Consider the following 27,023-nt stretch of genomic DNA (forward strand, 5'->3'; position numbering starts at 1 on the left):
CACAGAAACAGCTCTCAGCGTATCATGTGATGGTAGTAGAATGTTTTACCTTCCACAGAGCAGAGAGGGAAGTTCCAAAGCCTCTATACTCACAACATCATGTGCCATGTGACTTTGGTAGTCACATGACACTGTTCAGAATTATATATCATGAATATCAGACTGAAGAAACAAACTAAAGAAAAATAGTAATCGGCAAGCTTCTTGTCATAGCCTGACAGTGATTTTTGTAAAAAAAAAATGCACCATGTTTTCATTAGATTGCTGGCTTAAGGAAAAAAAGTCAGTGGTTTTGATGATTTAACTAACTAGCAAAAATTTTGATTAAAATGTTGTAGTGAAAAGGCAATGAAATTATAATGAACAAAATATACAGGATGTTTTATGCAGGTAAATAATATGATTGCCCTGCATGGGGTCAGGAAGGATTTTTTTCGCGTGCAAAATTATCTGGTTTCACTTTATGGACTTGTATCTTTATTTTTATCATTCTAAATGATGTAAGATTGACTTTGGTAAAGTTAGATATGAGTGATAGCTAAGTAAACTTCATGTATACTTTTGTACCTTTACATTAACCTGTCTCATCAACACACATTTTTAAGTATTTTCTGCAGCCACATGATTTATTAGGATCAGTCCCGGATTAAGGGAATGGAGGCCCCTGGGCTAAGGGCGCCTCCATTCCCCTGTGAGGCCCCCATTGTGAGCCGCCCGCCTCCATCCCCCGTGAGGGCCCCCCCCCCCCCCCCCCAAAGCGCTTACCTATCAGTCCAGTCCTCCGTCCCCGGCGCGCTGTATGCTCCTTACTGAGGAGATCTCGCGACAGTTCACTCGCGAGATCTCCTCAGTAAGCAGAGTACTGAGCGCCGGGGACGGAAGACTGGACTGACAGTGCTCAGCAGCATTGATCGGGCTGGGGGCGCCCCCGCCCCCGGACCGATCAATAATGCTGCTGCGGACTTTGAAGGGCCCCCTGGATGCCTGAGGCCCCTGGGCTATAGCCCAGTTAGACCTCGGGTTAATCCGGCCCTGATTAGGATACCTGAACATCACACCATATGTTATTGTTGAAAATCTCATTTCCAAACCATGGGCATTAATATGGAGCTGTTCCTACCTTTGCTGCTGTAACAGTCTCCTCTATAATAGCCTCCATTTTTCTGGGAAGGCTTTTCACTAGACTTTGGAACATGTCTGTGTGAATTTGCATCCATTTAGCCACAAGAATGTTAATAATTCATGTTTGTATATATGTTTTTGCTGCCTTGAATATTTGTCTGTTACTACGTTTTTGTATGCATTGTTATAAAACTACTAATAAAAACATTTGTGAGGTAGCATGTGTGTTTGAGGGGAAGGGTGATATCAGTCACCACATTTCTTATGTCAAACACGATTTTCAGAAATGACCAAATTTTTTAAGATATTTCTAATTTATTTGTCAATGCAAACATACAAATTCTACTTTTATTAGTTTTAAATCTTAATATCATCTAGTTGAAGACTTTTCAGATTCTCATGTGCTGTATTTTGTGAATTAAAAGTCCAACCATGTCCTTCCTGGCTCCTCAATGCTATTCCAATCTCCTAAGCATCACACAATGATTAAACTGCAGACATCAAGATTCTGTGTGTAAAGTGTGTGCACATAAAAGTGTGCCATTGCTTTACATAGATTGCCCTAAAGCTATTGTCGGTTGCAATAAGTGGCTTCTAAAGAGCCAGTAACTCATTCTGTCTGGCTTGCAACCTGCTGCCAGCTCTACAGTATAGGAAAAGAGATATCCGCTCTAAGTAATATACCATGTCACGTACTAATGGTATCTGTGATTGAATCTATCACAAGCTGTAGCATAATGGTGAATACACAATGTTTTCTACTTTATTCACACTGCTATCCTAGAGTGACATACGCTGCAATATACACACGTAGTTCAATTGAATGCTCTGCAAATGCAGGACATAGAGAGGAAACACAAATGTATTTCTAGAGCGGTTGCCATTCAGACATTCACAGAATGTACAGCTTAACACATTAGATGGTGTGATAATTCAACACATGTATATTTATGTCCTTAGTTTTAGTTTCGTTTAAGCAGTAAAATGTGATTTTCTTGCTTTAATGTAGTAACTAAATTGAAAAAGTATTTAGTAAATGTAGATATTCATATGATCACGTGTTAATTCCTTGCCCTTTCCCGAAAATAAGTGTAGAAGTGACAGGAACAAGAAATTTGCTAATTTGCATGACCAAAAATTGGACCTTTTGCTTTTGTTAAGCAGATTCTTGTAATGTACAATATTTGTTTCCCTTCATTTTGTACAATTTCAACCTAATTACTATGCATATCGCATGCATAGATCCAAGATATTCTTGTATTAGTTAGACTAGTTACCCACTGGTGTTAAACAAAAAAAAACCTCATGTCGTAAGCGGCCATGGAGGTAAAAACACTTGTGGTTACGGGGGAAGGGGTATAGTCAATGGATAACAGTGCTAAAGTAGGCCCGTGTTCAAAAGATGATGTTGTGCCACCACTTGCAAGCACAAATAGGTATGGAGTCATTGGAACCAGTAGCTAGTAGAAGCATGTTTTTTTACATCAGTGGTTAAGGGGCATAAGAGTGTATTAGATGCTTAAAAAGTTAATGTACATAACTTGTTTTATAGTATAAACAAATACATAAATATATTGTTCTTATTAATATGAAAAACGTTAGACTAGTTAGTCACTGGCACCTTTTAAAAGCAGCTCTCTAATACCCAAGAAACTGCCTAAGCATTAAATACAATCCAAATATGAAAATGGGGATAGCTCTCTTCAACTACTTTTCCAGACAAGTAACAAACTCTCAAAGCTAGTGGCCATGAAGATGGAGGGATGAACCTTCCTGATACTTTGTGCATCACAATGTCCACCTGTCATTCAATACACTGACTCCAATGCACTATTGATGCAATGTAAGCTGTAAATATACCCTACCGCTTCCTGCTTTCCTTCTTTTCCATCTCCATACAATGCCCTTATATGTATCGTGGTTACACGATACCTGATGGGCAGCCTGATATATATTTCAAGGGCTCTTCAAGAATAGAAAGAAAGCAAAAAACCAAAAACTACATTGGGACGCCCACATCTTCATCCCAGAATGCTCCCATGTGCCACTCACATGATACAAAATTCTACCACTTGCTGCTCAGACCTCCCACTTACTCCATAATAGCCCCACATGCTCTCATACTCCCACTTGTCACAAAATGTACTCACATGCACTCAGACCCCCAAAAGGCCTCCTATTTCACATGTACTCAAAAACACCCCACACGGCCCTCAGACCTCTTCACATGCCCCCCAAATCTGCCCACATTTCCCTAAGGCCTACCCACGTGTCCCTTACATGCTCATCATACCTTCCCAAAGTGCCCATTAGACCTTTCACACCTCCCCACTCTTGCTTACTTTTACTATCTACCGCTCTCCCTCCTGCCCACAGAGGAAGGAGGAAGAGCACACTGCGCACTCTCCCACTCCTCCCATGGTATGCATTTTCCTGCAGGATAATAATTGATATAGGCTCTACATAAAAAGATGGCACCATTTAATGCTAAATGTTTTGCAAGTGACTGTTGTAATGGTGGATATTAACTGTAAAGCTACCTATAGACCGTTTTGTCAAGATGAGTTTTCTGCCCATGTGTTTTATTTAGGATATTCCCAGCCATTTAGTATTTAAATTAATGGCATGATTTTTTGTCATGTATTTTTTTATCCATCAGTGCAATTGAATATAAATCTTTTTATTAAGAAAAACCTGTCTTTTTAACAATGTCCTTTTGTTAATTGACAAAGATTGACTTTCCTCTATATTGTTTAAAAAAAATGTAAACCGCTAGAATCATAACAAACTGATTCAATATATTATCGACAGCACCTACAAAGTGAAATTATAATGACATTGAGATTTTCATTTTGCTACACTGTAAAGAAAAACAGCCATCCATCTTTTTCACTGCTCACATTGATTGAGGGTTGTCCTGAATGACAAGGGCCCTATACACAGAAATTGATAGTGTCCTTGGTGAAGTTATTTAGGTAGTAAACTTTCAAAAAAATTTTGTACTTATTGTTTAATGTTCAATTCATGAATATGACTTTATGTTGTCATTTTTTTTCCCTATAGAAATTTGATTGGGTATGATGTGTATGTTTAATTACCCTTAGATATAAAATGCAATATTGCTAAATATAAGCCAATTTGTAAGAAATTACCAAGAATGTTTTTTTACTGGTTAAACTTGGTATGTTTTATGATAAGGAAAATTATCTTCAAGTTATTTTGCCAGCTTGTTTATGATTGCTCTATGCTTAGTATATTTTAATAGCTCCAAGCATGGCTCAATAATACTGATAATTAGAATCTTCCATCTGTGTACCTGCCATAGCTGAAACTACTATGGTTTTCTCCCCTTTGATCAGGTTAAACAGAGTTTCATGCAGCATCATTACAATCTAATATTGATTTCTCTTTAGTGCTGTGAATTAACCAAATGCACATAATTAAATGTTGTTCCATTTACTTGGCTAATGAGCTCTGGACTTAAAAGATTTTTTTTCCACTGAGGCATTAGTAAATTGGTACAAAAGCATTCAAAGTATAAAGCTGTTCTATCTGACTTGGGTAAACTCCTTTTGTTCTTCTAGGTAACTTATACTTTCCTCTCAAACCTCTGTATAGCCGCACATGTGCTACCTTGTTAATTGGTAGCCTTTTCTGCAATAAAAACAGAATAATGAAATCGGTGCAATTTTTTTTTGTTTTCAGTTAAAACGTGGGCATTTGGAAGGTGCAGAGCTCTAGTGATTTTAATAATTGGACATTACTAACTGCAGAGACACTTAGCATATTATGTTAAAGCTTAAAAATATGTTTTACTGACAGTATAGTAATACCTGATTAAGAAAATGTCTGAATTGAGATGCAATACTGATGTTAAATAATTTATAAAAAAAACAAAAAAACAAACCTCTGATTTTTTTTTTTTGTCAGAATTTTGGAGAACTGTTGGCCACATCCAGACAGATCTAGGGGTAAATGTATCAAAGTGTGAGTTTGCCAGCGTGTTTAAATCGCGGAAAATCGCGCGAGTTTTGAGAAAAAAAACTGAAATGTATCAAGCTGCAATTTTGACACTGATGTTCAAAATCGCTGGTCATCTCTGGCGATTTTGGGCGATGTAAACACTCCCGAGATTAGCTAACTCCTGTGTTTGGCAAACTCCTGTGTTGTAGTAGTGAGTTTTAAACACATCACTGTTACACTGCCCCTGTCATACATTGCGCATGTGCTACGCTACTTGCGTAAGCTGTATTTACAGTATTACAGCTTACGCAAGTAGCGTAGTGCATGCGCAATGAGCTATGTTACTTGCGTAAGCTCTATTTACTGTATTAGGTGATTTCCCCACTAGCGTGGGAAAATCACATAATACAGTAGTTAGAGCTTGTGCAAAGAACGTAAGTTCATTGCGTACCGGACGTCCTTCTAGGTAGGAGGTGTTAGCGTCGGGTCCACAGTTTTTTTATTTTTCTACAATCAAGATTAAAGAGTCGTGGGAATTACAAATATGAGGCCCTCCTGGCCAAAGCAAAGACGACTTCTATCAACAAGGGGCCCCTTCTGGGCGAAGGCGAAGTACAGAAGAGATTGCCCAAGGATAAACTTTTGGAAGTATAAATATTCTGGGACCGGGGCAAGCACGGAGCTTTTGGAGAAGAAAGAAGACATCTTTGTTGAGTATTTGGGGTGTTTTTATTTTTATTAAATAGATGTGGTGTAAATGAGGGTGGTTAGTGTGTTTATTGTGGGTTTTTTATTTTTAATAAATGTGTGTGGTGTTTACTAGGGTGTTGTTGTTTATTTAACTTTTTTTTTTGTGGAACTACAGTTTCCAGCAAGCCAGGGGTGTCAGGGCATGTTGGCATTTGTGGTTCTCCAAGTGCCAACATGCCCTGGCTGCCGTGGGTATGCTGGTGCTTGTAGTTATACAAGCAGCAGCATGGCCACACTGTTTTTGGCAACCTGGCTGGCTGGGACTTGTACTTCCACAAAACAAAATGGCATCTGTTTATTATTTTAACTCTTTTGCGCCGTTATTACCTTACTACCCACAGGCCAGGGGTAGTAGGAAGAGCCCTACTGCTATCAGCACTGGGCTGGTCCTTTCTGCCAGGGCAGTGTAACAGTGATGTGTTTCTACAACACGCTGCTATCAAGCAGCGTGTTGTATCTGGCGTGTTTTGAAGCAAACTCTCCTGAGTTTGCTAACTCGCAGCTACATATATTGGAGACTTGTATAGCTCCAGTGGCAAACAGTCGGGAGTTTGATCTCTGGCGATTTTGCAAATAGCGATTTTGACAGAAGCAGAACTCTGGCGATTTTGCATGAAATCTCAGCTTCATACATCTGCGAGTTTCAACTCTCCCGAGAAAATCGCTGGAGTTGCAAAATCGCACTTTGATACACTTACCCCCTAGTCTTTTAACACATCCTTCAAATTGCCAAATGTTTTCCATAGATATTGATTGTGGGAATAACAACTAGATGACAAGTTGCACTATGCACCCACAGATGCAGTCATTGGCCAACCAGACTTTCCACCAAAACAGATGAAAGTATAATTGGTCTCTTTCTGATTTTGAATACGCAAAATAATATGTTTTGGTCTGCACATCGAGTAATGTTAGGCCAGTGATTTTAGATAAGTTCCATATTTTTCTGAATAGAGCTCCTTTCATGTGACCATCTTGAAAGTATGATTGTAAACACAGTAAATATATTGATAATTGTATTAATTTCTATCTTATTTAAGATTTACTTAGTATTAATGTTTCTGTGGCTAAATAAATAACAGTGCAAAACACTATAAGGTGAAGAAGTATACAAATTGTGTTTACCTTGAAGAAATCCATGGCAGCCCCACAAATGGGGTTGAGAAAGAGAAGAAAAGTTGACACCTGGAAGGTTCAGTATTTAATATTGCTCCTCCTTTCCTTCCTTGTCTATTTGAGTGACTTCCTAAGCTGCCATTGCCAAATATAAGACAAGGACATAGGGTTATGTTGGTTCTGCCATGGTGTTCTTCAAGGAAAAAAAAAATCATCAAGTAAACATAATTTGCATATTTCCTTTTCATACTCCATGGCAGCCCCACAAATTGAATATACCCAAGCAATCAATTACATGGAGAGGGGCAGGCAGAATAAATCACATGAGCACTGATCAGTGGATGTACATAAAATGAACTTATTGATCAACTGCTAGCAAAATCTTACTTCTAAACGAAGTGTCCTCTGAAGTTATGCTAGATAGTGCCTGGAAACTGGATGGATCGATGACTATCCTAATTCTTTGCAGAGTTCTTCTGCGGAAGCCTTCACTCTGTGACGCTAGGAAGTCGCTACTACTCTTGTGGAGTGTGCCGACAATATTTTCTCTCATAAGCTTGTGAAAGGACCTCTGTAATCCATCTTGCAAACGTGTTTTTGGAAGGAGCTTTACCTTGCCTTGCACCTTCTGGAAGTATAAAGAGGTGATTTGTCTTTCTGTCATAGTTTGTCCGCAAGAGATGCACAGATACTGTTATGAGCACATTCAGTGTACGAAATGTTCTCTATTTTTCATTGCATGTTTCTGGGCACAGTGTTGGTATAATTCTCTTCTTTCCATATACACAACTCAGGATAGATTTTTCTTGCAGTTTAGCTAAATACAGGTTAAAAATCACACCCTGGAAGGTGTATATGTATGTGTGTGGGTATAGATATAGGGAGAGAGATAAAGATACAGAGAGAAAGATGTATGCATATATATGTGTGTGTGTATGTATATATATATATATATATATATATATATATATATATGTATGTATGCAGTGGGCATGAGGCAGTATATGTTTAGCGAAGGACTGTGATGGGCATAATTGATGTTATGCTGTTTGAGATTGAGCATGACATGTATGTTTAATACAGTTCATTGTATTAGAGGCATAAGAGTGTTTGGTGGACTTGAGGTGGTTATGCTACACACAAGGCTATTTATTGTGCTCATGAGGCTGTTATGTTGAGAATTAAACTTGTGCATAGTCCATACCATACAGTCTAACATTTTTGTCCTATCATACACACTAAATATCTACCAATACACGGCATACTAATTGTGACAGGATGGACCGCCTATGCCACCCTTGTCTGTTGTTGGGAACCGGCTGGGCTTACTTTGCCACCATTCCCTTTTGTTATCCCAAATGCGTTCTCTTGCCGCAGTAGGAGGGGCTTACAATGCTGCCACCACTGAGCTACTTCTATGGCACTCAGAACCATGTTCCTTCTGGGTAACTGACGCTGCTAGTGTACCTCATTGCTGCTGTACCCGGGCTGGTACGCCAGACCTCTCACTATAGATCAGGGTTGCTGTGGATAGATCCCCCCCTGGCCAATCACACTAACCAGGGCTGCATGGGAGGCAGGCAGAACGGTGGTACTGGAAAAGCTTGGGTCCAAACCTCAGAAAGCCGGAGAACGGATTAGATTTTAGGGTCTAATCGGCAAGTCACAGGATTACAGCAATATTGAAGATGTTTCCAAGCAGGTCTTGAAACAAGATGTTTAATTGCTGTCACTGGTTAAAGGTCCCAGTGATCAGGTCAGTTGAAATCAGAAGAATACATTTCAGTGTACATGTCAGTGCATTTTATACATATTTGGACACAGGCTATTTTTAGAATCAAGATGTAACCCTGTTTACTAAAACATGGAATTACATGCATTGCAAAGCCACTAATATTTATACTTAGCTATAAAATTCTTAAAAACCTTGCTGTGATTTCCTGGATCTTATTTCAGAGGCAGGAGACCCACTAGCAAGTCAAAAGGTATGATTGGCATGACTACTTAAGACAGTCGCCGAATACACATTCCCACAGAACAACAAAAACCCAAAACAAGCCACTTCCCCACATCACAATACACCAAAGGCTCATTGTATCAGATATATACATCAGACATATGCAATATGCATTTCCTCTAGAGAGGCTAAACAGAAAAAACACATTTTCTCCCCTGGTCTCAGAAATAACGATTTTCTATCTCAAAATATACACAATATTAAAAATAAAGGCATTGGCAATTCATATAAATAAGCGGCCTGCGCTATTTCCTTTAAATAAATTTATACCAAAAGTTATTTATCAGTGATCCAGTTGCACTAATTCTATGTGTTCAGTATACACATGCAAGTTATAAATATTAACTTTTACACCTTAGGCCATTATCCAGCTTGCAGAATACAGGTACATTACTGTTATCACCAATAATTTCCATAATTTCTAGATTACATCTCTGTTCTCTAGTGCTTCTGATATGAATTGCATCCCTGTTTCTTCTGTTTGTATACTATAAGTCTCATTAGTGTAAATGAGCTTCTAGCTTGTCCAGCCAAGCATATTCCAGATCAGTATGAGAGTTTATACTTTTTATGCATTATGTTGTAAATATACTAAAATGGAATTTCAAGAAATGTCCTCATTGTAAGTCAAGCATAGGCAAAGATGTTAATAATTCAATGAATAATTAGATGTTCTTTAAAATGAGACCATCTTCACTGCAATGCTTGGAGTAAAAAAATGTGAATACATAATAAAGCTTTGTATGTATTATCAACATGGAGCCACTAGTTTGGGGCACCCACTGTAAACATTGACAGATTTTGCATTTCTGTCTTGCTGAGAAATCTGGACTGAGGCACTAAGAACTTAATGATGGGGAAAAGAGTTGAAACTCTGTGGGGTTCTAAGTCTGGTATTAACTGCAATTAGGTATCTGGTCCCTAATGCTTACAGACAGCTGCAGGGCAGCAAATAATGTCCTGCACGTTGTTGCATTTTATATACTGCCATAGGGAACAGGACAAATAGAGTGACAATTTAACAATGAACAGAAGCAGAATTGCAGTTTAAAAGTAACAATGCTGATGAGAATAATTGATTAACCGGACAATTGTATGGGGGGGAACTATATTAAAATAGTATAAAATGACAGTAAAGCATTTCCAAAGTGTATCACTTAAACCTTAGGTTTTAACTATTTGAATATTATTTATTTAGGTAGTTAATGTAAGCAACAATTTAAAATCTCTCTCTCTCTCATATATTGTATATAGGGGACAAAGTGGATATTTAGACTAGTTTTACAGTAAATACAATACAATAGGCGATATAGTGTATCACTGTATACCAGCCAACTTTATTAATATTTTAACGAATAAATATAAATCATATATATATATATATATATTTTATTAGTGTGTGTATATATATATCTATATATCTATCTGTATGTGTATATCTACTATATAAATGCCTAGTGGCGTGTGCGGAAAAAAAACCAAGCTGCAGCGCCACCTGCTGGGCAGAGTTATACACTGACCTATATATTTCTTGAAGGAGAAGTGACAGTTGGGAGTGGTTGGTGGTTGCCAGGGGTGACAGTGGGGAGTTTTTAACACCTTAAGTAGCTTGATGAAGGATGTGGCGATGAAGATGAAGGATGAGGTGATGGAGAAAAATTATGAGGTGGTGACGTGGACAAAACCACGTTAAAAAAGGGCGCTTGCGTCGGGAAGTAACGCTCTTCCCCTGATGAGGCCTGCATGACAAGAACCTTTTTAACACCTTAAGTAGCTTGATTTGACTAGAATGCAATATCATGCACGGGTTAGCTTGTATGTATATATATGTGTATATATATATATATATATATATATATATATATATATATATATATATATATATATATATATATGTGTGTGTGTGTATATATATATATATATATATATATATATATATATATATATATATATATATATATATATACATATATATATATATATATATTGTGTAACATCCTACTGTACTACTCCATGGCATGTTCTGGTGCTATATAAATAAAGACCAATAATAATAGTACAATCCTTTCTGGTTTCGTCTTTATATGGGAAAAAAAAAATCTTTCTTCTCATGAAGTGGTTAAACAAGCTATCATGCATTATTAATATTTTCAATACGAAGACAACAGCTGCTTATTAGTAAATATACTTTGTGATTGTATATCATTTTATGTATGCAAAAGCATTTAATAAAAAAAAAGCTTGAAATAAAACCATTTGGAATAGCTATTTTTGTTATTTTAAAACTAGGATGTTTTAGGTTTCTAGAAAATGCTAGGGATTTTTGGTTTGTTTAAGATCACATTAGTAAGGTAATAGACGTAAAAAGAACTTCATTTAGCGTGGCTGAGAATGTTTGCTGCAGCTTATCATCAGTGGATTGAAACAGCCAACTGTCACCTAGAGACCAGCAGGGTACCAGGGAGCTGAGAAAATCTTGTCAATTCTTACTGTAATAAGTGATCCCACTACAGCATATTTGTATCTAAGGTGCAAAAAAAGGGTATGTGATATGGCCTGAGACAAGGACTCCTAGCAACAAAATGCTTAATAGAGAAATTCTGTGAACCCTACTACTTTTCTTGTGAGACCTCTTAATGTAACAATTGTCCTTTATTAATGTGCTTATTATGTTCACTTATGTGATAACCAGACTTTAAAAACTGGATACCTGCATATTCCTACTAACTTATTGTTTAGAACCATATTTTATAACGCCTATTTTAAAATATTGTTTTCAGAGACTCTAATTTTAAGTACTAAGGCTACCTACTGAAAACAAAGCTCATTCAAATTATTAGAATAAATGGGAACTTTTGAACAAGAAGGGACAATTTGAAGAGAATATTGCATCACAGGATCCTAACAATTGTTTATTGCCACCACGTCAAAACATCAAGATAATTTTAACACACATGCTTAGGGTTATTTTAAGTAATGAACGCTTTGCAACCATAAGTACATTTTCCTCTTCATTTCTTTCCTAGCGATTAGAACAGTGAATACATTGCATTTGCACTGTTTAGGAGCAGTTTGGTCCATGATTAGATAGTTATGTCTTCTAATGTTTGGCTGCATAAAGCTTTATGCTGTTTTATTTTTTAATCTCATTATGTGTACACAAACGTAAGGAGTTGTAATAAGGACTTCATGATCTATTACTTCTAAGGCTGGGTACACACTACAAAAATTTCTCCCGATGCAATATTGTTAACAATATTACCAATGACTGAAAAAAAAAATAGGGTCCCAGTCAGCATGGCGATTCATGTGGACGCGCTAAACATGTTTTACAAGATTTACATTCAGAACTGTGTTCCTCATCTGTCATAAACGTCAACTGAAAAGTTCGTAACACTGCACACTCTATAGAGATCTGCTGGTCGTAAATGCATACACACTGCAACATTGTTACATCGTTGAACGAGATTTTTAGTTTGGTTTAAAAATCAAATAGAACAATTCAATGTACTTTGAAATGATAATCATTCATTGTTGGGTCGTACACACTAATGTGATATCTGGCCAGACGGTCGTTTATCGTGTGATTGACTCGATAATCGGCTGAAAAAACTCTGATATGTACCCAGGCTAATGAAAGGAAAAGTTTGGTCCCCTAGTGAGGGCCTTGGAAAGCAACTGATATTTATTTTAAAATTAAATGCCTTGAAATCTTACCTAGAGTTTATTCAAACAGAATCTCAGAGACCATATTGTCAACATGAAGCACTTTGTAATGGCAGGCAGTTGACAAATCGGTCTTCAGTATAATCGGATGCAAAGTCTCAATCTCTGTAGTTTAATTTCCTGTAAGGATAAAAAGCAAACAGATATTACTATTGAATGTATTCAATGGCTTTGTCATCTTGCAGTAAACACATTGTATTATGTCAGTCTTTTACAGTATATTGCATTTTTCAAATGTATTTGTGTTTCAAGTTTAACAGCCGTTAAACTCTTGGAGGAATGTTTTATAGTATAGCTTATATTTTTACCTAAAGTTATGGAATGTTTTTGTTATTACATATTACCACTTTTGAAGGCTGCAGCATCCAGTAGCATTAACATTTTCCTTCCTTCTCTTAATTGAAAATGGATTTAATCAGGAATGGTTATTAATGATTCATCCAAAATATATGTAATGCCAAGCAAATAAACAAAACAGCTGTAGAGCTTTAAAACTTCAACATTAAATTGTTTCAATTGATTTAAAAGTAAATACAGCTGTCTTTGAGAGGCCCCATATTTGGCAAGCACGTTTCCAAACAAGGGCTTCATCATGAAGATCAAAGAACATTTAATGCAAAATCTAGAAAAGGTTAATGTAAAGCACTAATCAGAGAACATATATTAAATTCAAAGCCTTTTAATATCCTCCATCAAATTAATCATAAACAAATGGACAGTATGACACAACTGTAAATTTCGAGAACAAGCCATTCTCCAAAACTGAACATCTGTGCAAAAAGGTCACTTGCTAGGCAGATCACCTAGTGTCCTGTGGCTTCTCTAACAGAGTTTGCGTTGAATAGCAGAGTTGTTAAAAATGTCCATGGCTCGGCTATAGTCAGAACACCTCACAATTCTGTGCTTTATGAGTTGGTGAGAAAAAGAAAATCCATTGTTGAAGAAAGCATAATTGTCATAAAATGTCACTGAATGTTATTTATGAGGCGTCACAAAAGTGCTGCACAAAGCATAGGACAAAATAGAACACTGCATACAGGGTAATACAGAAACAAAGGACAATAAATACAAACTGAGCTGAGAGCAGTCACACAGGTCAAAGAGTAAAAGTGAATTCCATAACAGAGAAAATGGGAAAGGGAGGGAGGAGTGAACTAAAGGAGGCAGACCCTGTACCGAACAGTGTGGGTGTCACTAACAGTGTCAGGGCAGTGCTGGAGTAGCAAAGGCAAGGGGAAAGAGGAGAGGCAGGAGTGAAGTGTTGAGGTGTAGAAAAGAGACTGGAAAGCTGAAGGCAAATGTAAACAAGAGGAAGAGGATAAGAGGGCCCTGCTCAAGGGAGCTTATAATCTAGAGGGGAGGGGGGTGGACTGACAGGTGACACAGAGTGGGGAGATTAGGTGAGAGGTTTGGAACTCTGAGGGAGAGATGAACAAGAGCAAATAGAAGTGGAGGAAGAATACAAAGGAATGGTAGGCTTCCCTGATCTGATATGTTTTAAGGGATCATTTGTAGATTTTCAGGCTGGGGAAAGCCTGATAGAATGAGGGAGATTATTCCAGAGAAGGGGGGCAGCACGGGAGAAATCCTGAATGCGGGAGTGAGACGTGGTGACCAGATGGGAGGTGAGATGGCAGTCGTCTGACCATAAAGGGCGAGACAAAGTATTAATTAAAATGAGGTTCGAGAGGTAAAGAGCAGTGGAGTTAGAGAGGGCATTATAGGTGAGGATGAGAATTTTGAAAAAGATTCTGTATTGGAGGGGGAGCCAGTGTAGAGATTGACAGAGAGGGGTGGCAGATGAAGATCGGCGAATGGCGAAGATTACTCAGTCTCCAGCATTGAGAATGGACTGAAGAGAAGCGAGATTGGTGTCGGGTAGACTAGTAAGGAGGAGATTGCAGTAATCAAGGCGGGAGACGAGCAGAGAGTGGATGACAGTTTTGGTGGCATCAGTGGAGAGGAATATCCTGATCCAGGCTATATTGCGGAAGCGCTAGCATTGGGCAAGGGATTGTACTTTGGGAATGAAGGAGAGGGAGGAGTCGAGGGTGACACCCAAGCATTGCATGTGGTAAGAAGAGACGTTGGTAGTAGAGATGAGCAGGCTCGGATTCCGCTAATCCGAGCCCACCCGAACAGTGCGGATCCGAACGGGATCCGAGCACTGTTCGGATATTTCCGGCGGCCAAAAAATTGAAAACAAGGCTCTGTTGTCCAAGTCTCACGTCGAATCTCGCGAGGGGTGGGAGGGAGGGCCCAGAACAATTCCATCTTGTACCTCTTTTTTTGGCATTATGTGCTCAAGCTACCTCGGTGCAACCTTTTGGCCTAAAAACAATATTGTGAGGTGTTCAGAATAGACTGGAAATTAGTGGAAATGATTGTTATTGAATGTTATTGAGGTTAATAATAGCGTAGGAGTGAAAATAAAAACACAAAACTGGTTTTTAGCACTTTTTATGTTTTTTTCAAAATAAATCCGAATCCAAAACCTTAAATCCGAACCAAAATCTTTCGTCAGGTGTTTTGCAAAACAAATCCGAACCCAAAACCTCAAGCAAATCCGAATCCAAAACACGAGACACCAAAAGTGGCCGGTGCACATCCCTAGTTGGTAGTACCAATAGAGATGGAGAGAATAGGAGAGGGGGGAGTCTCTTGAGTGTGGGAGGGCTCGAAGTTCAGATTTGGCCAAATTGAGTTTGAGGAAATGTTGGGACATCAAGGAGACACCTTAGTGAGAAGAGAACCTAGAGTTATGCAAAATATGTATGTCATAAAAACTAAAGTAAATTATTTTGTCTTTATACTACGAGTTAACGTTCATTGGTACTGATGGAGTACATTTTAAAAACAATAGTGTGCTATACAAATTGATTAAACTGATTGGGTAGGTATACTGTAAGAGCTTACAGTATTGACAAAATCTTGAGCATCGAAATAAAAATCTGCAATTCTTATGGTAAACAAAAAGCTGTCAAGTTTGGCCCGCTAATGAGCGTTATAAAGCATGAACCATTTAGTTAAGAGAACACACAGCAACCATTTAAATCTGTAGTGCAGTTATTAGCTTATATTTTTTTGTTCTTTTTCCTAATCCAAAATGTAGCAGCAATTAATGTAACCGCAAAGAGGTATTATGTTAAACACTGTGGTGTCATGGGCAGAAATCATAGTGAAACCATTGTTCAGCAAATACTGGACTAGCAGCTCAGTTTAATTGTAAGTGATCTATTGCGAACCTTATTGCACAACCCCATACTAGTGTACCTTTATACAGTTCCCATTACACCTCCTCCTCCCTTATTTATTTTTCGAATTCCTTTTTTACCTCCTCCCCATTCATGCTGCAGCTTACAATTTTCATTTCCATGAGAGAGCTTGCCATGTAACAAGCTCACTAAACCAAAGTAGATTGCATATTCCTACACAGCAGCTTCTGAAGTGATCATTGGTTCAATAGCTCTGGTGGGCAATTACAGTGTGGGTAACCATTGACAAATGTTTTAAAAAATTATGAGTAAGAATTCCTTCAAAGCTCAGTATGTTTTACGCATATTTACTGCATAACTACAATACTGTTAAAGTAATGAATACTAAATAATTTGCTAGAATTGTATCATTTTCAGAAAAACGAAAAAAATGAAAAAACACATAAACATGATATAGTAAGGAACAAATGTACTCACTGACATTATGCACATATCCAAAGTGAGGTTCTATATGTTTTGATGCTGCCAGTTTTCATAGAGCAAGGTGTGAAAATGTATGTAAACAGAAAATACATATGTCCAATGCTGCACCCATATAATTAGTTTACAATTAGCTATCTAGATTTCCATGACCAATATGTCAAGTTGACTCCTTTCTGAACAATGTTAAAATCTATGCTATATTCTGGTGGATAATCTATAAAACAGATGCCATTGTAGTATACAAAATATAGACTAATGTAGCTAAACCATATCTGGTACCAGTATACTGTGTTAATCCATATTTGGTACCAGGTATATAAAGCAAAGACAAATCTTGACATACATGTACCCATTTGATCCATATCTTTGGCCAAGTGAGCAAATCTGAGTTGTGGATATTTTTTTTATAATTTTTTTTTTTTTATAACTTACAAACCACACAAAAATGCTCATTCCATTTGGGTTCCAAAGCCCAGACACACCTTCTCCTCTCTCACCATTTATTCTTGCTAAGGTGATTACTCCTCGCTCAGAGCCTACAATTAGAGTCTAGTGTTGGTTTCCCATTTTTTGCTCATCATAGCTTTTGACAGCAAATGGAAGGTGGAAGCTTGAAAGTCGGCACTATATAAATAACCATCCAAGAACACTTTGGTGACAAGCAATGCATTTTCCAGCATGATGGAGTACCTTGCCATAAGGTAAAAGTGATAGCTAAGTGGCTCCGGAATCAAAACATCGAAATTTTGGGTCCCTGGGCAGGAAACTCCCCAGACCTTAATCCCATTAAGAACTTGTGGTCAATCCTCAAGGGGCGGGTGGACAAACAAAAACCCACAAATTCTGCCAAACTCCAAGCATTAATTAGGCAAGAAGGGGCAGCCATCAGTCAGTATTTGGCACTGAATTTGATTGACAGCATGCCAGGGCGAATTGCACAGGTCTTCAAAAAGAAGGGTCAACACTGCAAATATTGACACTTTGCATAAACTTAATAAATAAAAGCCTTTGACACTTATGAAATGTTGGTAATTTTATTTCAGTATATCATAGCAAAATCTGACAAAAAGGTCTAAAAACACTGAAGCAGCAAATTTTGTGAAAACCAATATTTGTGTCACTCAAAACTTTTGGCCATGACTGTATATGGTGTAATTGTTTTGTTTATACTGTACATCATTTTCATTTCTATGGATTTATGCTAAATAATAGAAAGACTCAAATGCGTTTTTTTATCAGTTTATATTCATTATCATGCAGTTAATTTCTTAGTTTGAAGGTGTGACCGGATCACTTTTAAGTAACTTATGGTATAAATTTATTTAAGGGAAATAGTGCAGGACGCTTATTTATATAATTGCAAATGCACTTATTTTGATATTGTGTATAATTTTTGGTAGAGACCAGGGAAGAAACACTTTTGTTATAGCCTTGCTAGAGGAAATGCATGATTCCTGAGGTATATCTCTGATACACAAAAGACTTCGTCCACAAAGGCTTATTGTATCGTGATGTGGGGAAATGACCTGTTGGGGTTTTGTGACTTTCTTTGGGAACGTGTTCTCTGCGACTGTTCGAAGAAAGAACCTATGTTAATCTCATGTTAATTAGATGTTTTGATGTGTGAGGGTCCAGTGTGTGTGGTCCCACGTACGTACGTACGTACGTACGTACGTACGTACGTACGTACGTACGTACATACTGGACCCTCACAACACATCAAAAGGTCTAACATGAAATTAACTATATATATATATATATATATATATATATATATATATATATAGTTAATCCCATGTTAATTAGACCTTTTGATGTGTGAGGGTCCAGTTTTGTTTTTTATTCTGCTTTACCGTTGTTTGTGGTGATTTTTGGAATATATTGACAGTTGAACGTTTGTGATTCAACTGACTGCATCTTTCCTTTTGTGCTTGCTCTGGAAACATGTCCTTTTTTTGTATTCATTGTTTTCCCTATTGATACGAAAGCTATCAGAATGTGTGGATTTAATGAATAAACATGTGTACGTTGTAAAATGTAGAATGCAAGATGTGAAGATGCTGCATAGAGTTCCCCACAGAGATTTTGATTCATATTTCAGTGCGGCCAACCCTTTAGAGACCAATAACCAGCAGTGTGCTTATAGGTGCCTTTTACTTAAAAATAGACATTTATTGCTGACTTTTCTTTTAGGCTGTGCTTTCTGTCTATTTTTATATTTTTTAAGTAACAACTTTACAGGCAAAGGGTGGTGGCAAATGGGGAGTTCAGTAGTATCTTCACATTTATTTTACTTCACAGTTACCAAAAAAAAGAAATCAACTTTTTTTTTTTTACAATATACCAACAAATTGTTCAGCTGTGGTCCTATATAAAAATATGTATGGCATGGTTGCTGCAGATTTCCTTAAAGTTGCTTGATGTCTAGTGTCATACAGTGTGTGGCTCTCTCACCGCTTTTCTTGTACATTTACTTACAGAATATGTTTGCAGTTATACTTTGTGGCTTCTCATATATATCCGAAGCACTGATCAGTCAGAGAAGCCCCTTTTTTCAGATGCACTTGAAAGACATCACTTTTAAGATTGTTAGTTTTGATCACAGTTCTGATCATATTTGGCTTTTATATCTGTTCACAATGGAACAGAGCTAGCCATGGTGCTGAATTTGTTCTGTTCCACCATAATAACAATAAATTAGCCATGCAATCAATGCATATGTACTGTATAGACATATATGACATTTCTGAATTAAAGGCTTAAAGAAAGGTAACAATGTCTCAAATTCATTCGAATGCTGTGTGTGGAAACAATTTCACTTGGTTCAAATTATTTTTTAAATCCATCATTTTAATTTGTTATACAAGATTATGCACTCAAATGGTTTCAATAACACTTAACATTATGTCTAACTTCATACCATTCTAAACATCAGTTACGTGAGATCAATTGAAAATGTTTCAATTATAGGTAAAGTTAATGTCACCTCGATATTTTATAACTAGCATTCTGCAGTTGATAGCAAGATGATTTGTAGACAAAGTCTTCCTCTAACAATAACTGAAATCTAGTTTACACAATCAGACACTGCCTCACCTGCAGCCCTTCCACAATGTGGCCTTCATTTCACCCACACCCGCAGAACTGGAGGCAGACCAGAACTAACAATTTCATCAAGATTTCTCTGCATGGCTCCCTCACTTCTTCTCTTTCAACATCTCCACCATCATCCTGGATATTTTCAACATCCCCATTACTAATCCACGTTCCATATCTATTTAATCTGTTTTCAAAACTGTAATGTCCGCCCCCGGCCTCTCCCAGTTGGTTGTTTTTGCTACTCATCGGGTTGGCCTTTGCCTTGAATTTGTTTTCTTTAGACTATGCTCATTTATTGTTTTCCTTAACACTCCTTTCCCAATCTTGGATCATAACTTTATTAGCTACACGCTCACCACCAGCACTTTAACCTCTCTGCTATCAAACTTTACCAAGTCTCCACATACCCGCAGATATCTTAACTCTATTTTCAACAGTTTTCTAACTCTCTAACATCTTCTCTCTTCAAACTCTAAATTATCCTCACCTGATATAGCAATACCTCATTTTCACCGAAACCTTGCAACAGCCCTTGATCAAAAGGCTCCAGCAAATATTCATACTCCAAGTCGACTTCAATGTCAGCCGTGGCACAATAAAGAAACACAATATCATCAAAAGCTTTCTCAAAAAGCAGAATATCGCTGGCATAAATCTCGTACCTCAAATGATTTCTTAACATATACTTCAATCTACCTCTTCTATCAAAATGCTCTGGACGCTACAAATCAAACATACTTCCAATCGCATAGACTTCTAACCACAAATGCCTTTTTAACACATCTAAATCTCTTCTCAATCCTTCCACCCCAAACCGTCTGACTACTTTAAGTGCCCAGGATCTTGCTTCCTACAGGGACAAGAGTGACAAGATTATCCTTCAGGGACAAGATTGATAAGATCAGAGTAGAAATGGTATCATTTTTCTCAAAAAGCAATCGGCTAAATTCTTTCTCAGCACCCTCTGACACCCTCTCTTCATTTTCTCCCACAAATTAAGATGAAGCATCTACTTTCTTATTATTATGCTACTCTACTTCCTCGCCTTTCGTTCCTATTTCCTCAGTAATCGGAAGACCCTGGTCTCCTGTGCCCATTCCACCTCTAACTAAAATCTGTTCTCTCTCTCTCTTGGATTGAGTCAGACTTTCGTTCTCAGCACTCCACTCACTGAAGTTGTCAATGATTTGATTACTTCTAAAACTAAAGCCCATTACTTTATTTTAATTCTCCTGGATCTCTCTGCTGCGTTTGACACTGTTAACCACTCTCTTCTCATACAAACACTACAATTCCATCAAGACACTGTTCTATCCTAGTTCTCATCCTACCTTTCTAATCGTTCTTTCAGTGATAATTTCTCAGGATCCACCTCTGCTCCACTTCCTCCACCAACAGAAGTTACCTACCTAACATTTCTATTTCTGTTGACAACATGACCATAAATCCCACCTAGCTAGCTCGCTGCCTAGGTGTAATCCTTTACTTCGAACTATCGTTTGTTCCCCACATCGACTCTCTATATTTACATAATTTGACATACATGTAAAAACATTTCCAGAATACACGCATCCCACACAAAACATTACAAAATTTTTATTTTATACGCTCATCATCCCGCGCATTCACTGTTGCAGTTCCTTCCTTACTGGTCTTTCCCGAAATAGACTCTCACCCCTACAATCTATTTTGCACGCAGCAGCTAGATTGATTTTTCTTGTTCTTCCTCTGTTGAGCCAGTCTGTCAGTCTCTACATTGGTTGCCTGTTTTTTACAGAATCAAATATAAAATACTTCTACTAACCTACAGGGCCATCAATAAAACTACAGCAATATACATCTCCTAGGTTGTCTCAAAATATCTCCCTACTCGAAATGTTCTGTTCTGCACAAAATCTACATCTCTCATCCACTCTCATTACATGACTCCATTTCTGTTTACATGACTTTTTTCGAGCTGCACCCACACTATGGAATTCCCTCCCTCGGACAGCAAGACTTTCCTCTGGTCTACAAACCTTCAAGTATTATCAGACAACCCACCTCTTCAGACAAACTTAGAATATTGCTCAACCACCCTCTTAACATCACTAGGTTACCCTATTACCACCCTGTAATCAGTTCACACAAGACAACAACCCTTTTATCCCATGACCAACAGTGTTGTGTGACTGGATCATATAGCATAAAAATCACTTTTTACCTTTGCACTCTGGCTGGAACAAAATGTAATATGTAAACTTAACCTCATGTAGCCAACTCCCATTGTCCCATATATTGTAAGCTTGCGTGCAGGGCCTTCTTACCTCTTTATCTGTATTACCCAGTATTGTTTTATTACTGTGTTTGTGCGCAATTGTAGAGCACTACAGAATTTGCTGGTATTATTTAAATGTTGTTGATGATTATTATTGATTTTTTTGCTACATTATGCATAGTGCAGAAACATTTTTATTAGGTATGCAGCAACACTATTGTAATGAGGTAAAAACAAACAATCCATATATAATGATAACCCACAAAATTAAAACCACCTACCTAATATATGTGTAGGCCCCCCTTATGTGTGCAAAACAGCTCTGACCCATTAAGACATGGACCCTGCAGGACCTTTTGAGGGTGTCCTGTGTTATCTGACACCAAGATAGCAGCAGATCCTTTAAGTCCTGTAAATTGTGAGGTGGGGCCTCCATGGCTCGGGCATGTTTTTCAAGCACATTCCACAGATGCTTGTTTGGTTTGATATCTGGGGAATTTGGTGGCCAGGTCAACATCTTGAAGTCTTTGCATGGTTCCTCAAACCATTTAGGTGGTACTTGTCACAGTAACATCCACATGAATGCCAGGATCCAAGGTTTTCCAGGAGAAATGCTGTCAGCTTCATTGTGTCTATGAAGTTAAAAAAGCAGCATTGTGACTGTCTACACATAAAGTCGAATGTTGCAATGACGACATTCAAAATGCAATGTTAGCTGGCACAATACAGTAAATAACAAAGTAAAAAATATATAAGTATAAAGTTAGTACATGAGAAAGGACCTGTTGCCTCCATAATCTAATGTAAGGTTTAGGTGTAGGTTTAGGGTCAGCATTAGGGTAAGTGTTAAAGTTCCAATTAGGATAAATACATTATAAAAGTGGCAAGTTCTGACACTTTAAATCCAGAAATGTCACTATCGCCATTTTAATTGATGTCATTAATTAATTGATGCAAGTGTCGGGATTTTTTTGCATTAAAAAACTATAGCAGTTCTGTGTCTTTTTTACAGTAAGTCTAGATTTTCTGGCTATCAGAATTATTGGAATCGGCTATCTTTGGTCGTGATTGCCCTTCTCGAAATTATGGCAATCGCTAAAACGTACCCCACCCAATGGCCCTGGCATTACTGTTTGAATGTCGACATTGTGACTGTCAACTTTACTACATGCCGACAGTCACAATGTCACCGTTTTAACCATGTAGATACACTGAAGTTTGGCTGTCGACAGGTTGAGCGTCGACTGATTGACTACATTCCTTAGCAGACATGGAGAGGGAAAACAGTCACTACACAATAAGCAAATACTATGTTACTATTAGAACCAGACACATTGCTCACTTGCGTGCAAGATAATCATCAGATGCATGTGCAGTATAATAACAATCCATAATAGGTTTGTAGTTTAAAATTATGATTTATTTGTGAGAAATGTACCACATCTAAGGAGTTAAGTGCTATACAGCTACATCTTTATAATGGTCTCTCATACTTCTCCTTTTTAAATGAAGTGCGCTAGTCAATGTTTACTGCTCTGGTTGATTCTTGACCATATAATATACCATTCCCTTCTGTAATGGTGTAATAAAGGAAGTCCAATTCTTGTGCTCTTTTTGTGGTTTCACAGTCTTTATAATTATTACAGCTTAACATTGATCTGTTTCTTGGTTCCCTGCGGTATCCAAAGCATCTGTGAGAAGCTAGTAAATGTTCAATACTATCTGTTCATTTATGTGATTGCTTTTATTTGATGTACAAAGCAGAATTATTGTAACATATTAAAACAAACATGTTATTGTATTCCACTGGGAATGTTTGTCATATAATTTCCCATAATTTGACAAAATTATGCCTTTAGAAATATAAAATTGATTGACATAAATTTTCATTATCAGTATATTGATACTACAGTACATATTATGCTTATTTTCTACTATTTTTATCGTTACCATATACCCTCCCATTTTTTATGACCCTCTGCCTTTAAGTCTGAGTGAACAAGACACAGCAGAAAAAGTCAACAAACACGTATATAATCCAGCCCTTAGTTTAGCTATATGGGTTTATATAAGTAGCTTACACTTGATCCATTTGTGTTTTATACATTATGCATATTCACGTCTTATTTTTCTCTTCCTCTGTAACATGTCTAAGTAGTACGATTATATAATCTAACTTATTCTCACTCACTAATTTTTAACTGCTTGTTTATTTAAATAATAAAATTAAAAGAACGTGTAATTGAAAGACACACTAAAACCTGGACTAAAGCGTGAGCAAGTACTTATACAGTTGATTGTGAATAATCAGTAAGTTCATAGTCATGCAAAGCTACATATAATGGAAGCCCCTGCGCACAAAGCCAAATGCAGCCTCTTTATCCTTTTAGCACAAATCCCCTTTCTGTGCTCAAAGTAATAATAAATGCAAAATTTAAAAGGAACAAGATGGCGCTATTGGTATACTCTAAAACACAAGTACATGAAAGTCTCATATGAGCAATCCAATTAAGGAGGAGGCAAGGAGGAGGTGACGTAAGCAGAACGTGAAAGGCAACTCACCTCTACCCAGGAACAGCGGGATCTGTGAGTGATCGAGCCGGTGATCCGGACCCGGACATAAAACATCTCCTTACGGGCCCGTTTATCTCTGAGTGAGGGTAAGAGTCCACCTTCACAAGAGAGTCGTGGATTTTATAGTATATGTTTTTTATTGTTTCATCGGGATGTGTGCCGTTGTTGAAATAAACGTACCTACGTTTTTACACATGAGAAATTCTCTTCCTTTCTCTACATTGGTACGGTGTACACAAAAACTTCAACTAAAAGGAAAAAGTTACCTACCGGACTTGTTTATCCGTTTTTAGTGTAAGTGTACATTTTATTCAGACATCCAGTCTTCATCACGGGGTGTTGCATGTTACATGGTATATTTCACCGGTGATTAGGGGGACCATAAGGAGTGCAACTTTTTAAAGCTTTTACCAAAGTTTTTCTAAGACCCTATTTCTGGATGTTTTTTTCGTTTCATATTCAATGGATTGATATGAGAACCAAGAGGATTGGAAGTAAAGTGGAAAACCTCATCAATATTGACTTTTAATTGGATTGCTCATATGAGACTTTCATGTACTTGTGTTTTAGAGTATACCAATAGCGCCATCTTGTTCCTTTTAAATTTTGCATTTATTAAGTTCATAGTCATGTTCTCTTTTTCAACAGTGTTTACCTTTATTGTTTAGTAGGCACTGGGTAATTCATGTACATTTGCTTTTATGTACATATAAAATGTAATCCTAGTCCATCCAATAGTTGAGTCCCTTTCAGGGTCTTATTACGGCTCCTGGTCTTCCCAGGCTAATACACCCATAGCCCACCCAATCAGTAATTTGTTGACCCTCCCCAAGCTAGTTCATCACTCCCCTTCATCCATTTTATAAACCCCCAGCTGCAAATTTATGACCTCCTTGCCATTTCATCACCTACTCCCCTCCCCTTCCCCAGCCAATTCATCACCCCACTCAGCTATCAACAGCCAGTGGCCAATTCATGACCACCACCAGCTATTTAAACATCCCCTCCCCTGCTCCTCTTCTTTTTCAGGCTCCTGCACTGCACTGCAAGAATCCTTGTTTCTTCTTGTTGATAGGTAGCCTGGTAGCTTATGCGCTTTTTATTTGCTGCCTGTCAGTGCGATGTGGGCAGTCTGGGTCTGTGACATGTGGTAATCTTGCGTGCCCAAACTAAGAGAACCAAGGTCGCACTGATAGGGAGCTAGCGGCATTAGATTTGCTGTTATGCTTCCTCTCTGCATAGTGATGTTTAAGACCAACCCCTTAAGGCCAAGGGCAATTCTGACCATCTACATGAAAAAAATAGATACCGCTTTGCAAAATTATGTAAATTCCACCGAAACTGCACCTCCCAGGAACCAGCTTTCAGGCTATAGTCTGATGAGTCTTTTGATTAACCAGACCCTGGTTCCTCTGTCTTCTTGTGAATTTTTAAAAAAGAAGAATGAGATGAGTACAGTTTGTTCTTTCCTCAAATGTCATTGGCTGTTTTCTGCTGGTACAGAGTCATTATCCCTGGAATATTTTTGTAGAATTTGGGGGCAGAATCATTTGCTCTATTGTCTCTCTTTCTTTAGGTTGCTCTAAAATTGCATTAATTTCTATGAATTTCTGCTGCATGTATCTTGAACAGTTGTCTTTTATTAAAAATGTTATTGAGACAAGCCTGATAAGTCACATGACTGCCAGCAGTAAATAAGTTTTTGATTTGAAAGATTCAGTAATAAACTAGGCAGAGGACTATATGAGACATGTGCTGTAATGACCCTGAGTTCCAGATGAGCAAGAACTAGTATCTTATTACCTACCCCCTGTCCTCTTGGTATAAGCTCTACAGTTAGAGAACTGGAGCAACTAATTTTTCAAATTCCTCATTGAACAATCCAGAACAGAGTGTAGCTTGTATTCCGTGGGGCAAAAAAAACCTGTATATATAAAATATTTGAGGGTTCCAATAACACATTAAAACACTCAGGGACACTGAGCCCAGAGTCCCTCTTCATCCATGAATTTCTGTTGTATTATTTATTGTTTTTTACAGTTATTGGCAGCTTCTAGATACCCCTTTTTGGTGGTTTTCTTATCTATTTTTCTCTAATGATTGGTATTGTAAAACATTTTGGGACATATATATATATAGAAAGTTATCAGCTGTCTTATTAACACCTGCAATAGTTACCCTAAAACTGGTATTTTCTTCATATTCTTCCATAGGATAACTACACCTTTGCACAACCAGGCATTCAGAAGAAAGTGAAAATGTTGGAGGAACTAGTTAGCCGTATTGATGGTAAGTTATTTAGAACTGCTTTGGCTGGTGTCATGTATAGCTGCAGCACTGCAAAAGGTGATCTTACGTCTCTTATCAGTGCAATTATGTGGACCTAAGTTTCTCATATGGTATGTCATCCTTAATCAGTGTGGGGCAGAGTGGTACTTGAAAGATTTCTATTATGTATCATTTAAAGGAAAACTACTAGAGCTTGAGCCATTTCCATTATATTTTTTCTATTAAGCCTACATAATAAAAATTCAATGGCAATCTCCTTGCAGCAGAGTAATGACCAGATACAAACAGCTGGCATCCATTTCACGTTGAGGTCAATGATTTGAGTCTCCTCTTTGGTTAATGACAATAGTACTTACATGGTATACTTTGTGGTTATGTATCTTTTTGTTTACACTAGCACCCGAATACATAT

At 37.6% G+C, this 27,023-nt stretch overlaps 1 protein-coding gene across 6 annotated transcripts in view; it reads left to right on the forward strand.

Annotated features, from left to right (window-relative positions):
- The window catches only part of TBC1D22A (TBC1 domain family member 22A), a 470,079-nt gene that overhangs the window by 209,029 nt on the left and 234,027 nt on the right, over positions 1 to 27,023 (forward strand). For all 6 annotated transcript variants that reach the window (XM_075208864.1, XM_075208865.1, XM_075208862.1 and 3 more), the window contains exon 10: positions 26,536 to 26,611. In XM_075208864.1, coding sequence (XP_075064965.1) covers positions 26,536 to 26,611 — 76 coding nt within the window. The remainder of the gene's footprint in view (positions 1 to 26,535; positions 26,612 to 27,023) is intronic.

This window comes from Mixophyes fleayi, chromosome 4 (genome assembly GCF_038048845.1).
Source record: "Mixophyes fleayi isolate aMixFle1 chromosome 4, aMixFle1.hap1, whole genome shotgun sequence".
NCBI classification, from domain to species: Eukaryota; Metazoa; Chordata; class Amphibia; order Anura; family Limnodynastidae; genus Mixophyes; species Mixophyes fleayi.